Here is a 16,868-nt window from a genome sequence, read left to right as displayed (position 1 = left end):
CTTTTGAGAAAAAATGTGTAATAAAAAATATAAAATACAGAAAAGGGGTAAGTTTGAAATTAATTACCAAAAAGGGATGAATTATGCTGAGCTGGACGAGGTAAGTGTGGTACGCTAATTATAATAGCGTTTTTAAGATTCGAACGTTATTCAAAATAGCGTTCGCGTCAAAAATTTAATAGGAGAGCTAGACGTTATTCAAAATAGCGTCCAGCTCTCTTTACAATAATAAAAAATTAATTAAAAAAAGTTTAAAGGTTACAACCTTTTTTTTATTTTTACTAATTTTATTCTATATTTTAAATAAAATATAAATATTATTTTAATAAATAAAATTATAATATGTAATATTATATATTATAATATTTTTATTATAAATATTATTTTTTAATTTAAAATTAAATTAAAATTTAATAAAATAAAAAATTAAAATTAAAAAATAAATAATTAAAAATATTTAAGAAAATTGGACCCTACTGTAAGTAGCGTGTAACTTTTCTTTAAATTTTTAATTATTTTATTTTATATTTTAAATAAATTAAAAATATTATTTTAGTAAATAAAATTATAATAATTAATATTATATATTATAATATTTTTATTATAAATATTATTTTTTAATTTAAAATTAAATTAAAATTTAATAAAATAAAAAATTAAAATTAAAAAATAAATAATTAAAAATATTTAAGAAAAGTTGGATGCTACTATAAGTAGCATGCAACTTTTCTTTAAATTTTTAATTATTTTATTTTATATTTTAAATAAATTAAAAATATTATTTTAATAAATAAAATTATAATAATTAATATTATATATTATAATATTTTTAATTATTTTATTTTATATTTTAAATAAATTAAAAATATTATTTTAATAAATAAAATTATAATATTTAATATTATATATTATAATATTTTTATTATAAATATTATCTTTTTAATTTAAAATTAAATTAAAATTTAATAAAATAAAAAAATAAATAATTAAAAAGGTTTAAAAAAAATTAGACACAATTTATAGTCTAATTTTTTTAATTATTTTATTTTATATTTTTATTATAATTTTTTTATATTTTATATTTTTTAATTTATTTAAAATATAAAATAAAATAATTAAAAATATTATATAATATTAATTATTATAATTTTATTTATTAAAATAATATTTTTAATTTATTTAAAATATAAAATAAAATAATTAAAAATTTAAAGAAAAGTTAGACGCTACTTATAGTAACTTTCAACTTTTCTTAAATTTTTTTAATTATTTATTTTTTAATAATAATTTTTTATTTTATTAAATTTTAATTTAATTTTAAATTTCAAAATAATATTTATATTTTATTTAAAATATAAAATAAAATTATTAAAAATTAAAAAAAAAAAGGTTTGACGCTACTATAAGTAGCGTCCAATCTTTAAATTTTTTTTAATTAATTTTTTATTATTGTAAGGAGAGTTGGATGCTATTTTGAATAGCGTCCAGCTCTCCTATTAAATTTTTGACGCGGACGCTATTTTGAATAGCGTCCGAACCTTAAAAACGCTATTATAGTTAGCGTCTCGCACTCACATCGTCCACCTCAGCATAATTTATCCCTTTTTGGTAATTAATTTCAAACTCACCCTTTTTCTGTATTTTATATTTTTTATTACACCTTTTTTGTCAAAAGCCCATTAAAATCCAGATTGTTCACATTAATTGAGAAATTTTATTATTACTGTGCTGAAAATAAGTTTATTTGATGCTTGAGGGGAGTTAATTTATCTTTTCCATCAGTAGATAATTTTACAAAAGAGAAATTGTTTTTTTAAAGTTATATTTCTGTGTTCTAAAATCATGGGGTAAATCCCATCTCCTGGAACTGGAAGGTTGATAATTTAAGTGTTTTTCTAAACATAGTCGATTGTTATTACATATTGTTCTTTTCTTTTCTTTTTTCTAATTTCCCAAGTCCATAAGTCAGAAAAAGATGAAGCCAAAAGTGCCAAATTAGGTTAATTTTTGCCCTAGTCTCATACCATTAGCTTGCCAGATTTTACTATGAATCAAGCATTCACGTACGAGTCACAAACCATTCCTGAATATTATGAGACACAAACCATGTGATCAGTTTAAGAAGTCAATGAGATTCATTATCGAAGTTTTTATTTTTCATCATAAAGTTACAAACTTTATGCTTTATTTAGAAGGTATAAGAAATTGGGAATCTCATATTCATATATTAATATAATTTTCTTTTTAATTTTTTATATGTTCTAGAAATAACTTTAATCCCACTGAATTTATTACTCTTACTCTATGCTTTAAAAAAATTTCTTGTGATAAATTTGTGCGCAGAGAGATTTTCCCTACCAAATACAAACGAACAAATCATCAATAGTATCAGTATTTCTTGACATTGAACTTTTATCTGATTTGATTCAAATGGATACAAAATCTTTGAAAATGAAGCTCAATTATTCCGTTTAGGCATTTTCACAAACAGTCGTAAGTCACAGATGCAGCCCCATCTCACCACAAATCTCTCTTGGTGACAAGTGCCATACACATCAAAATAGGTGTCCGCGCGGTACAGGCTCAGAGGCCCACACGTTAAAAAATAACACAGATTAACAACATCATCTTTGATATGGAAAAAAAATAAAAAATAAAACGAGGACACATATTTAAAATCAAGAAAGAAGACAAGACACGTCTCCTCGTTTTTTGTCGTTTTCTTGCTATATATATCTATCTATCGATTGCTTGTCCTCCTTCATCTGGCCTTCACCAGTGAAACCCTTTTCAACAATCTGTCTGTCTGTTTGTTTCTTGCGTTCCCGAGTCGCCTCGTATTCTTGGCCGAGTCCACTCAGCTCCTCAAATTCTCTCCCTTTGTGCTCGAAGGTCGAGTCTCCACCATGAACGGTGGCTTGGATCGGTCTCGCGCTTTTGTCAAAGATGTTAAGCGTCTTGTTGTCAAGGTCCCTCTCTCTCTTTGTGTGTGTATCTCCATTTCCTTGCTTTTGCTTAAAATTATGTTTGTGATTAAGAAGATTTGTTTTCGTTATTTGGAATTAAGAAATGATGTTACTTGGAGGGAGTTAACCACTTCATTTCGTGTATTGCATTTGCATGTTATTTTCAATGCTCTCTTTTCCTTGTTGTTTCTATAGCTCTATGCAAGCGAGAAAAATGATAGCTTTTCATCTCTTTATTTATTTTTTAAATTTGGTTTACTGGGATGTGGGAATCTGATCTGCTTTTGATGTTGTATTGTTGGAAATGAATTTTGTAATTGGAGCAAATTATAAGGAAATGCGGATTGAGAATTTTTCTGGGTATATTCACTTTGTGATTTGGTTATTGAAGGTTGGGACTGCTGTTGCGACTAGAAGTGATGGGAGATTGGCGCTTGGGAGATTAGGAGCTCTTTGTGAGCAGGTAATGCTGATGGATTTTTTTTTTGCTTTTGCTTGTGCTATCATTCTTTTAGGAAAATTAAAAGTGGTCATCCTTTTTCTTTTAACTGCAGATTAAAGAGTTGAACTCTGAAGGTTATGAAGTTATTTTGGTGTCATCAGGTGCTGTGGGCATTGGTCGCCAAAGGCTCAGATACCGGAAATTAGTCAATAGCAGGTTTTTTGGGCTTATATCAGTCTCTTTAACTTCAATTTGTATTATAAAAATACTTAAACTTCAATTTAATGCCATCAAAGTCCCTTTAGTCAGTTTCCAATGGGAATTCCGACCAGAAGCTTGACATTACTTAAATTAAACATGATAAAAAAAATAATTCAGTATTTGATATGTCCAAAGATAAAGAAAAAATTAGATAAAATGAAAAAATTATCAGTAATGTTTTAACCACAATTAGAAAGTACTTTTCTCTGGATGTGGATTAGGCATATGAATATTAGTTTTTGACTGGAGTTTTCAACAAAATCTAACCAGAGGGACTTTAGGTGATATTAACAGAAATTTGTGTATTTGGGATTTTAGGTGATATTAAGTGAAACTTGTGTATTTTTGTGATACAAGGGATGGTGAAACCTCAAAGTTGAGAGACGATGGATCTCCATATTGTTTAATTGAACTTGGAGCTTGTATAATAGTTTATTTAGTCTTTTTAGGTGTGGCTGGCATTGTTCTATTTTATTGTTTTATGGAAAAAGTTGGGGGTTACCTTTGGGGGAAAAGAAGAGGTTCAAAAATTGCCTGAATACAGATTAAAAATATGATTTCTTTAAGCTAGTTGAACCAGATTTATACATGAAATATTTTGTGTAAATTGCAGCTTTGCTGACCTCCAAAAACCACAAGTTGAAATTGATGGGAAGGCATGCGCAGCTGTTGGACAAAACAGTCTGATGGCTCTTTATGATACATTGTTTGGTCAGGTGGCTTTTATTATTTGTTTTGTAGATGAATCAATAGTTTATTTTATTTTTTATTTAACGCTTTCCCCTGAGCATTTATGTATGTAATTATCTACCCTTTTATGTTTATTATTAATTTTTTTTTTTGGTCTAAATGAACATTTTCTTCACCAATTTATCTTGTTTTATTTCTAATTTTAAGTATATACTGTATTTTTTGGGTGCAGCTGGATGTGACATCAGCGCAGCTTCTTGTGACTGATAATGATTTTAGGGATAAAGAGTTCCGAAAGCAACTTAATGACACTGTGAAATCACTATTATCTCTGAGGGTTATCCCTATATTTAATGAAAATGATGCTGTCAGTACTAGGAGAGCTCCATATGAGGTTTGTGACCAACCTTTGTTAACTTTGTTCTTTGCTTAAGTCTCAAGTGCCTCTAATCCTCCCTGTTTTCAGGATTTTATGTTTTCCAATGTTCATATGCATGTGTGCGGAATTATGTAATTTGGCTGCACCATTTCATTAACAAATCTAATATGCAATTCTCAATCATATTAGTCAAAGTTAATAAAATTAAGACTCTTAATTGGGCTAAATTCTATGAGATGCTAATTGTTCGTGATAAATACAATATTCTTCAAGTTTCAGAAATTTTGTAATTGGGTCCAGAAGGTTCTAATTAATCTCTTGCTTAGATCTTAGCAGGACTAAATTGTATGGTAAATTTTTCTTTGAGTTAATGATGTATAAGTGCTAGTAGACATGAAATCTAGATGGAAATTGATAATATGTTGATACCTATTTTGAATTGATCCTTCCAATCATTCTCTACTTCTTCCCTTTTTTTTTTTTTGTGAATGCTTTACTGTCTTGTTAATGCCTTCTATGGATTAAGGTTAGTTATGCTGGGAAGAAATGTATTTCTGCCTTTTTTGGTTTCCTTTTCTTTTCTTCCCCTTCTCTCTTTCACACATATAATCATTCACTCGTGTAGTATCTACTGAACTAGGCTACTTCATGTTTTCTCTCTCTTATTCAAGCATGTTTATTCTTACTTTGCCCAGCAAAATGTCAAGCACATATTTCTCCTTGCCCTTGATTTTGTTTAATTCTACTATCTTTGCGTGTTTTTTTTTCACATATAAGACATTCATTTATGTTTCCTTTATTCTGACCCCTTTAGGTCATTTGCAACCCAAACTATTTCTTTACCTAATGTAATGTATATTTATGGTGCTGATCATGGAAACTCATGCAGGATTCTTCTGGTATTTTTTGGGATAATGACAGTTTATCGGCTTTGCTAGCTTTAGAACTAAAAGCTGATCTTCTCATCCTGTTGAGTGATGTAGAGGGTCTTTATAGTGGCCCTCCAAGTGACCCACGCTCAAAGCTGATTCATACGTACATTAAGGAAAAACATCAGGGAGAAATTACTTTTGGTGATAAGTCTAGAGTGGGAAGAGGGGGCATGACGGCCAAAGTGAAAGCTGCTGTCAATGCTGCTTATGCAGGTGTCCCTGTTGTTATAACCAGGTACATTTATATTCTGTATTGTCATACAAGATAAAAGGATTTAAAGTTGTTGAGATCATAATTTTTTCCCTATATTCAGACATATTTATAGCATTTGATCACAACTGAAAGTTGTCCTGCCGTAAGTATGAAGCATAAGCTTCATCGTTGGCAACAATTTACGAAGGTATTCTCTCTGATATTCCATGGAACGATTGATACAATATATATTCAAGAATTTCCTAACTAATTATGAGTAAATCCCTAAGATTGTGCTATACAAGGAAACCTAATTACTTAGGAATATATGGTTGACTTTCCTTAACAGTTTTGACAATAGCTGACTCTTTTTCTTAAGTCTTTTAATCCAACTGTTTTGAGCTCTATACACATTTGGTGCTTGCTTGAGCTTGTTATTTCCCTGGGCATGCAATGATTTTTTGGTTCTCTTTTTGAAGTGGGTATGCTCCTGAGAACATAATTAAGGTCCTTCAAGGAGAGTGTGTTGGCACCCTCTTTCATCAACATGCACATTTATGGGCCCCAGTTACAGACTATGGTGCGCGTGTGATGGCAGTTGCAGCAAGGGAAAGTTCCAGACGGCTTCAGGTAACAACAATAGATGCCTGATGCAGGGATATGGAATGTTTTTTGCTGTTGTAGAATCCCTTTTTTTTTTTGCCCTTTGCAAATTGATTTACTGTTTTGCTCCTTAATTTCTTAGCATAAATACTGTTCATTTTCAGCAGCATAACAATGGTAGAGTCTTGCTATGTAGGCATTGACATCACAAGATAGGAGAAAAATTTTACTGGATATAGCAGATGCCTTGGAAGCTAATGAAAAACTGATCAACATTGAAAATGAAGCTGATGTTACTGCTGCACAGCTGGCTGGATTGGAAAAATCCTTGATATCTCGGCTGGCTTTAAAGCCCGGAAAGGCAAGACAGTGCTAAATTCAGTTTTGCTTTATTGAATCATCATTTATTTATTACTTCTGGTTATTGTCCAGGTTTATTTGTTACCAAATTAATGTTTCTATTTTACGTAGTGATCCTTTTATTTCTTTTTGTCTTTGTTTCATCAACTTTTATTTCATCTTTTTTATTTTTGAAAAAAATCTGTTAACCTTGACAGATTAAAAGTCTTGCAAATTCAATTCGTGTGCTTGCAAACATGGAAGATCCAATTGGTCATGTTTTGAAAAGAACTGAGGTAATCACTTGTATCCTTTTGGTTTATGATTTTAAGTATTTCCATTCAGGCTTTAGGTATTCTGATACACCAAGGTAATGGACAAAAGACGTTTAAGTTTTAATCTATAAATGGTAATTTACGATTTCTGGAAATTAAAGTGCTAAAAACTAGGTTTTGACGTGAAGAACTTTTGAGTCAGTGCACAATTGGAAAATAAAATAATGTTATGAAGTGAAATTGCAATCAGTTCTGGACATGTTTCACAAGCTATCTACAGTTCCTTGATTTTGCATTGTATTGTTAATGATTTTTTATGTTTTCAATGAATTTTGTGTTTTCAGCTTGCTGATGGACTCCTCTTAGAAAAAACATCATCTCCTCTGGGTGTTCTTCTGATTATCTTTGAGTCTCGACCAGATGCGCTGGTGCAGGTAGATAAGAATACATGTTTTATTACCATATGATGGGTTGAACTCTATTTAATTCATGGTCTTGGGATGAGGACAGGATAAAGTGAAATTCTAATATTCAGATCTTATAGTTGGTACTACTTTTAAAAAATCATCTTCATTTGCTCATCATTTTTCTTCCTGACTGTATGGGTTGCTGTGTGAGCAGGCAGGCAATATTGTGGACATGAGTACTGGCTACGTGCTGTTATTATGTTGTGATCTAAATAATGAATAGAATTATCATTATGTGCTTGTCAAATTAAAGGAACTTGTCGTTTGTACGTGTTTGCATTATCAGTTGTCTGTTTTATTTTCTGCTTCGTGTAAACTTTTTATGGTTTCAATAGATATCTTCCTTGGCAATTCGAAGTGGGAATGCGCTCCTCTTGAAAGGAGGAAAGGAGGCCAAGCGGTCAAATGAAATTCTGCACAAGGTTTGGAGCTTTCATGACATGATTATCTCTGTAAAATTTTTAACTATATTTTTATTTGGCAAAAGACTGAAAATTAAATCATGTCTAATATTTTTTTCCTCAACAGGTTATCACTTCAGCCATCCCAGAATCTGTTGGTGGAAGACTTATTGGATTGGTGACATCAAGAGAGGAAATTCCTGATCTGCTTAAGGTGGGTATTCTTCTAAAGCTCAACTAAATATCAAAATGTGGATTTTGAGAATGATGTTTGGTACTTAGAAACTAAATTAAGGTCTAGATTTTTTTTCTTGATGCATCAGCTTGATGATGTGATTGATCTTGTTATCCCAAGAGGCAGCAATAAACTTGTTTCTCAAATCAAAGCATCAACTAAAATCCCAGTTCTGGGTCATGCTGGTGAGATGGATCACTTTTAGAATCTTATATATTCAGTATGATGCTTGATCAATTCTGGTAAAATTCTGGATTTCATAATAAACCTGTGTTTTTGCTTCTCAGATGGAATTTGTCATGTATATGTTGATAAGTCCGCCAATATGGAAATGGCTAAGCACATTGTCTTGGATGCAAAAGTAGATTATCCAGCTGCCTGCAATTCAATGGTAATTTTGTATCCAGCTATTTTTTGAATATGTTCATTATAACTTTGTTGCTGATAACTTCCATGAGTTATAGGTGTGGATCTGAATTCACATTTGTGAATGCTCTTTGCTTGTTCATGACTTGGCATATTTCCTTGGTATTCTTTTACTATTTGTAGGAAACCCTTCTTGTGCACAAGGATTTGGTGCAGACTGGTGGTCTTAATGAACTGACAGTTGATCTTCGCACTGCAGGTAGGGATTTTTCCCTTATGAGCAACATCCCATCATGGTTGTGTTGTTTTCAGGGCATTAACTTTAATTTCTCTTCCGTCAGTATGTATCTTAGTTCAGAACAACCTAAAATAGAAATAAAACATGTGTGCTTAATGACAGCTACATTTTTATGATATGAATTGGGTGATGATTTTATGACATTGTCTTTAATGATTATACAATGAATTCATGGGAAAGTAGTCAATTGGATTTTATATGGAGGCTGCAGTTGCAGTGCATGTTACAACTCTCTGCATTGGAAGAACTATGCTATAAGTAACCTAGAGTTCTGCTCAGTCTTCAAACGTTAATATCAGAATTCTCTGCACTAAAATTACAGTTTCCTCTCAATGGCTTTTTCAGTTAGATTATAACGGCTAAATAACATGATATTTCCATCGTAGTTCCGTTCATTAGTTTTAAGTAGGAAGTAGATTTTAAGTGGGAAGTAGATCCAGCCAAGGGCTGTTTTAGCCCTTGAACCAGACCAGGACTGGCCAGGGTCAAATTTGGAACCAGACCTGGTCAACGGGTCTGGGCCTTGAACTGGGTTTTTTTTCTTTTTTTTTGGGGGGGGGGGGGGGGGGGGGGCCGCGGGGGGGGGGGCGGGCAGGTGGGCGCTGCGGTTAAGGGCCCTCCCCCCTTGAATTGAGCCCGGAATCAGCCGGTTGTTCAAACCGGAATTGACCCCATTCAAAAACTTGTTTTATTTAGTTTTCTAAAATTTATATTTGGGTTTTTTTTTTATACATTAGAAACTAAATTATTTAGTTTATAAATGATATCTAAAAATTTATCATAGTTTGATGATACATAGGGCCGAACAGGAATCGTCCGGAACCATTTTGAACTGAAACCGTTTCAAACCAGAACCGTGCATAACTTTGAAGCTGGCTTAACTGACAGTTCTGACCCGGAATCGGACCTGAACCAGCCTGTGGCCATGTCTAGTAGGAAGGCTTATTACCTTTAGATTCAATTACCCCATCCATTTACATGGTGTATTGATATTTATAACTTCAGTCTTGAAGTTTTTATGATATGATGTGCAATTGACTTCAATACATTCCTAGGTACACATCCATTTGCCTGAAACTGAGGGTGACCTTTCTGCAATGATGAATTTGCTTCACTTTCACCTGCTCATGGGTCTAAAGTAGGGGAATAGCCTTCAAGCAATGCTATATATATAGATAAGGCTGCATGTTTGTGACCGTCCCATAGCTATATATATATATATATATATATACACACGTTTGCTTGAAATTGACATTCAAATTGGAAATAATTGTTTGAGTGAGTTCTTTAGACTTGCAAATATTTTGGGAATAAGAGCAAATTTAGATTTGTGATTTTCATTTTCAACATTTCAATTTTGGAAATCAGGATAACTTCATGGTGAGGCATCTTTGCAAGTGATCTTTTGTTTCTGTTTCTTTGTATATAATGGCATATCCAAAGGTTTAAACCAGAACCGTGCAGAACTTTGAAGCTGGCCGAACTGACAGTTCTGACCCGGAATCGGACCTGAACCAGCCTGTGGCCATATCTAGTAGGAAGGCTTATTACCTTTAGATTCAATTACCCCATCCATTTACATGGTGTATTGATATTTATAACTTCAGTCTTGAAGTTATTATGATATGATGTGCAATTGACTTCAATACATTCCTAGGTACACATCCATTTGCCTGAAACTGAGGGTGACCGTACTGCAATGATGAGGTTGCTTCACTTTCACCTGCTCATGGGTCTAAAGGAGGGGAATAGCCTTCAAGCAATGCTAGATAAGGCTGCATGTTTGTGACCGTTCCATAGCTGTGTGTATAAATATATATATGTATATATATATATATATATATATATATATATATACACACACACACACACACGCACACACACTTTTGCTTGAAATTGACATCCAAATTGGAAATAATTGTTTGAGTGAGTTCTTTAGACTTGCAAATATTTTGGGAATAAGAGCAAATTTAGATTTGTGATTTTCCTTTTCAACATTTCAATTTTGGAAATCAGGATAACTTCATGGTGAGGCATCTTTGCAAGTCATCTTTTGTTTCTGTTTCTTTGTACATAATGGCATATCCAAAGGTTTATTTTCCTTAAAATGGGGGATCCTAGTTGAGTAGATCCTAGGCAATATTATGCTTTTATTATTGGTTTCTGATACTCTCTATTTGACATCACCACTAAAATATTATTTTTTTTATAGATGAGAGGTATTTGATGTGGCTCGACTCTCAAGCTTCTAGAATGAATAATTTACATGATGTACTAATGTCATTCAAAGGATCTGAGTATAGCCAACTTGTACTTCTTTTTCAGGTGTTAATTTGTATGGGGGACCAAGGGCAAGCAAGGAACTGAACCTTCCAGAAGCGCATTCATTTCATCATGAGTACAATTCTATGACTTGCACTATAGAAATTGTTGATGATGTGTATGCTGCCATTGATCATATACATCAACATGGAAGGCAAGTTTCAAAAAATAATGAGTTTTTCTTATTCTTGGACCATGTGTATATAAGCATAGCTATGGTTCTGTAGAAGATTTATTTGGAGGTTTTCATGCTCTTTCTTACTCTTGTTGCAGTGCACATACTGATTGTATCATAGCAGAAGATCATGAAGTTGCAGAAGTTTTTCTGCGTCAAGTTGACAGGTAAGGATGCTTAATTATTGTTGTGCTTAAAATTTTTCTCATGTTCTCATTTTATTACCCTCACGCATCATGTTTTTCAAGTTATCTGGACGACCATATTTAACAAAAAATCTTAGTACCATACGTCTTTTGTCCAAAATTATTTGTCATGTACTAAATGATCCATATGCTAGCTCTTTAAAATGGCGCAGTTAAGTCCTGTTGCTTGTAATTTGCATTTGCAGTGCTGCTGTATTTCATAATGCAAGCACAAGATTCTGTGATGGGGCTCGATTTGGTTTAGGTGCAGAGGTAAAATATATATTGACAATTATTTTGAGCATCGGTTTAAGTCTTCATGGTCCTCATAGTTAATTCACATTGATGACTGAGTAGGTCGGAATAAGTACAAGTAGAATTCATGCTCGCGGTCCTGTTGGAGTTGAAGGATTGCTAACAACAAGATGGTACAAATATGCTTATGATATTCATTTTGTGTAGTGGTTCTAGTTCATTATTGTAAAGGAAATGTGAAATTCAGTTTCTGTTTTGTAATACCACTCCTTTTATCGTTATGCATGCAGGATTCTAAGAGGTAGTGGGCAGGTAGTGGATGGTGATAATGGGGTCATGTATACCCACAAGGATGTAACTCATATTCAAGCAAATGGGTTTATACCTCCCTCACTCCATAAAGAAGAAAATGGAGGCATTGGCATTCATTGATGATGATGCCTTTATCATTAGCTGTTGTCTCTCTCATCTTGTGATGTTTCCAAGTCCATCTCAGAGTCACTGATGCTTCTTTTTATTAGTATATGTAATCTTTCCTTTGGTAGTATCCGTTGACTGTAATGTTGTGGGCCTCATCCTGAGTATTGTCTACAAAGGATCATACCCATTTTGTGGTGGGGAAAAATGGCTTTCTATTGTAATAATCTTCTTCGAAATGTAACGGTCTTTTGTTGTGAAAATTAAGAAAATGGAGATTCGAAATGCTTTCATACTGGGTTAAGCAGTAAGTCATAGCCCTTGACTGACCTGTTCACGGGTCTACTTCTCACATTATAAATAGGATATGCTTTTTATAATTTGCATTTCCATTATAAATAGGATCTGCCTATTATTTTTATGTATTCTTAAAAATATAATTTTTTTTTTAAAAAAATATTGGATTCCTTAAAATGGGTCAAATTTACTTTACAGCCCTTGGAGAGAAAAAAGAAAAAAAAATCTGGGACACTGCATCAGAAGTATCAAACTGGTCTAAAATGAAATTGTAATTTAAAAAATATTTTAAAAATTTATAGAAACATTTATCTAAACACCAAACTTTGTCCCTTAAAATTTATATAATAAAAATTTTAGCATAAAAAATTGATTGAAAAACCAACAATTTGTAAAAATGTTTCCACCAAGAAAATTGCATCATTGAATTTTTTAAAATAATAATTTTATAAAATATTTGATGAATGAAGAACAATAAAAAGCCAAAATTATAAGAAAATTTTGTTTTACCTTAAATTTTCACTTCTCAATGAAAATATTACTTGCATTGCAAGAAAAAAATGGAAAACGAACTGACCACAAAAATCAATTAAAATAAAAATTATCATTTAAACTAAAAATAAAAATTATTTTTATAGTTAAATAACAATTTAAAACCTAATTTAAGGCCATCCACCTAATAGTAAATGACTCCCTCTAAGCTTTAGCCTTACTTTTAGCTACTTAAATCATGATATTGGCATATCATCCTACTGCTCTTTTTTAGCTCATTATCATCAAACAAGTTGAATAAAGTTTATTCAATGTTTTTCAAATAATTTAACATGACAATTTCTGCAACACTGTTCTGTTAGAAAAGTCAACAACACAATGCAATTCAAGTTTGAAAGAAGTAACAATATGAAAATGGAAAACCAATAAAACCAGTTTAATAGACTAGTAATTTGTAAGAGTATTTATGCCTGAGCAATGCAACAAATACTTCCCAAGACATAAGTCATTTTAACACTTGTTCTTGCCTTCTTGGAGTTTTACAATGAACTTTCTAAAACAGAGTTGTCCACTTCACGAAGTAAGTATAAAAAATATGAATTTATGATAGGATGCTACCAGTAGAATTCTACAAGGTGGTGATGGGTGAAGGCCACAAAAAGCTAGTTAGCATGACATTTTCTTTTGTAGGGCAAAATGATTTATGCTTCTGTGAATTCCTTGAGGTTCTTCACCTGCTCCCACAAATCTTGACTCCGTCAATTACGTACCCATGGAAGAAATTGGTCCCAAAAGGTTTATGCTTCAATGAACTTCTTAAGGTTCTTCAACCACCCCAAGAATTCTCGACTGTCTTTGTTGATCATGTACTCATGCAGGAAGTTGGTTGTGCTGGGCTTTATTCCTCTAATCTCCAGATACTTGTGGAAAGCCTTCCTCAATTTCTCATCCAAATCCCTGTAAAAAAATAACAAGAGACTCTCATTACAAAACTGATTAAAGAAACCCTCACTAATCACCAATGGATGAGTGACAGTAGCTTACTGAAAGTTAGGCCCTTCATACGCAACTTGATCTTCTTGAGTTTCTAGATTTTTAACTGATAAACTGTCAATTGCAATCTCGTCAGGGTAAGCAACACAGTGGAACTCTAGAGAATTTCCGCTCCTTTTAGAGACAGTAACAACCAATGGGATGCTAGATTGAGTTGGCTTCTGAATATCATCAGTGTCATCATCAATTTCATTTCCTTCCCCAGTAACAAGATCAGGCATGTGAACATCCACTGTCACAAGTTCACCTTCATATTCTCTTGTAAGAATTACAGTTTGTTGCCCTGCATTATCATCAATCTTGAAAGGGAACTCTTTTGGAAACTCTTCAACCTGTTATGCATATATCAGAAAAGAGACAGAATATCAAAAAAAAAATGCTACTTTAAAATAGTCACACATAAGATTGAGTTAGGCCTAGGTTTAAAAGTCACTTCTATCAGAATAGCTGAATAGGACTATGCTTGATCACCAGATAAGTAAATCAAATAAAAATAAAAAAGTAAGCCCATACTTGACTAAAATATGCCCAATAGAGTGTATGGAAAAAGTAAATTTCACAAAACTTTTATGAAATTCAATTTCAGGAACTCATTTGCAATTCGTTATTTGAATTCCTTAATTTACAAGGAAATCAATCCACTTGAGACAATTCCTATAAAAATTTATGGAATTCACAAATGAATGTCACACTAATCAAAGTATAAATTTAATTACATTTGCCTACCCTCCTTAAATACTAGTAACTCAGTCACCCTTTCTCACTCCTTAAATACCAGTAGCATGTAGGGGACTTCTCACACTATCTCTTCATCTGTTCTGAACATAATGTTGGTTGAATTCAATTAGGTTCTAAGCACTAAACATGATAATATATTATATATCTGTATATTGATTCTACTAAGACTCATTTGCAAATAATACAAATTTCTTGTTCTCTGCTTACCAAATGGTGTGTTAATTTCAAGGTCATTTATCAAATCCATAATAAACAAATAATTTTTTTTGATAAGACAAAACAAACTATTCTAAATTCAAAACTCTAATTCATACTTAGAGCTTAGTCCACTATTCTCTCCAGCTTCTTTACATGGGAAGTATACAGGGACCCGGGGTCAATAAAGAAACAAACTATGAGCTTCATGCTGCATATCCCACAGATTCTTAACGTCTTCTAACTCATAAAAGATAAAATATATGCCAACAACCACTGGTAATGTTGTTTTCTCAGGTTCCAGCAAGACCCAAATTACATCTAGCTTGAAGATTGCCCAAACCAATAACTAGAACTCAAAGTACATTATCTAAATAGATTATTTTAATAAAACAGACAATTCAATTAATTATAAATAAATATTAATTTCTTTAGGAGAATTCAAAAAGGGAAGGGGAAGTGAGGCTAAAGATCTCTCTAGAGGCTTGCATGGATGGTCACATAAACCAAAAAATACTCAAATTTCTATGAAATGTAAATATTAAGTCCCAAAATTTATTTTCACCTCTTCCCTAGCATTTATCAGTGACCAAAAAAGAAATGATAACAGCTCAAAAGTAACTCTATACTGAGCATCACCTTTGATTTGTCATATTCCAATTTTTGCAATCCAAGATCAAGTGCAAACACCAAATTCGAAACCTCATTTACTCCCATTTATCAGCAGCAATAGAACGCATGATAACGTCTATAATATTTTTCTTCAATAAACATAGCATCAAATGCCTTCAATGTGCAAATCAATTACATAACTTTCTATCCCTGAATTAAAACAATACACACAAAACAAAAACAACCACTCAACTTTGCTTGAATAGCATAGACTAAAATTACAGCCCTTTTCATTATTATTTTTCAAAATTCCTTCCATTTGCTAAGGAAACAAACAAACCCATGAGCGAGAAAAGTCCAAAACAAGTACTTACCCGGTCGTGATCATCAGTTTCCTGGGCTACCTTGATCTCGGATTCAATGACTCGGAGAAGGAACTCAGTCGAACTCTGCTTCTTAGCATCACTAGCCGTAGAATAGTATTGTAGAACAGCGTGGGGTCTGCTGTGAGAAAAACTGGCATGGTGATTTACTGGGGGGGAGAGGGCAGAAAGGTAGTTTCTGTGACCTATTCGAACGATTCGACTCACTAGCGGAGCCAAATTGGACGCCGATTTGCGGATAATCGCAGCCAGAGCCATTGTCTTCTTTAAGGCCAGGCTTTAGAGTCGACGATGTGAAGCCTTTTAAGGGTTTAGGGTTTATATGCTGAGCTCAATTTTTAGCAGAACCTCTACAGTAAATATCATGGTAGTGAAATCAGTGACCACTATATTACTGCCATGTCATATTTGACTACAAATGATTAAAAATTCCGACCTTTTACCTTTTTTTTTTTTGTAAATTAAAGAAAAACACTCTATTTATTTTTTAAAAAATAATTTATATATAAAAAATATTTTTATCATAAAATGAATTTAACAAAAATAATAATAAATATAAATTTAAATATATATATTTTATTTCACAGTTATTAAGCTTATTCTAATATAAAATTAAGTGTATAGTAATTGCATTTATAAAAATAATTTTTTTTAATGTAAAATAATTAATTTCATAATAAATAAATAATAGTTAAATTCAATATTTTTTTATTTATTATATTTTAAAATAGAAAAAAAAAACAATTAGATTATTCCTATTTGAAGGACAAAGATTTTTCTTTAGAATGGGTTAAATTGCCATTGCAAGGGGATATTAGAATTCAAATATCATCAATAGTGATTCGTTCATTTAATATTAAAAATATAATTAATGATATTCATGAGTTTAATGCTAAA

At 31.9% G+C, this 16,868-nt stretch overlaps 2 protein-coding genes across 2 annotated transcripts; one reads left to right on the top strand and one right to left on the bottom strand.

Moving 5' to 3' along the window:
- The first annotated feature begins 2,699 nt into the window (after positions 1-2,699).
- Positions 2,700-12,494, top strand: LOC110644032 (delta-1-pyrroline-5-carboxylate synthase). The gene is made up of 20 exons (XM_021796633.2): positions 2,700-2,969; positions 3,358-3,429; positions 3,521-3,624; positions 4,283-4,385; positions 4,592-4,753; positions 5,628-5,905; positions 6,343-6,493; positions 6,663-6,827; positions 7,024-7,101; positions 7,425-7,514; positions 7,883-7,969; positions 8,076-8,162; positions 8,272-8,368; positions 8,471-8,574; positions 8,733-8,808; positions 11,173-11,323; positions 11,443-11,511; positions 11,736-11,802; positions 11,887-11,957; positions 12,075-12,494. The coding sequence occupies exons 1-20, from the start codon at positions 2,907-2,909 to the stop codon at positions 12,214-12,216; spliced, it is 2,217 nt and encodes a 738-aa protein (XP_021652325.2). The 5' UTR covers positions 2,700-2,906; the 3' UTR covers positions 12,217-12,494.
- Positions 12,495-13,399: 905 nt separating this feature from the next.
- LOC110644040 (uncharacterized protein At2g39795, mitochondrial) lies at positions 13,400-16,347 on the bottom strand. The gene is made up of 3 exons (XM_021796643.2): positions 15,963-16,347; positions 14,035-14,375; positions 13,400-13,947 (listed from the first exon to the last, which is right to left on the bottom strand). Exons 1-3 carry the CDS (start codon positions 16,227-16,229, stop codon positions 13,788-13,790), a joined length of 768 nt encoding a protein of 255 aa, XP_021652335.1. The 5' UTR covers positions 16,230-16,347; the 3' UTR covers positions 13,400-13,787.
- Between the last annotated feature and the right edge of the window lie 521 nt (positions 16,348-16,868).

Source organism: Hevea brasiliensis, chromosome 8, assembly GCF_030052815.1.
Source record: "Hevea brasiliensis isolate MT/VB/25A 57/8 chromosome 8, ASM3005281v1, whole genome shotgun sequence".
In the NCBI taxonomy this organism is placed as follows: domain Eukaryota; kingdom Viridiplantae; phylum Streptophyta; class Magnoliopsida; order Malpighiales; family Euphorbiaceae; genus Hevea; species Hevea brasiliensis.
This window is presented reverse-complemented; position numbering and strand designations above follow the sequence as displayed.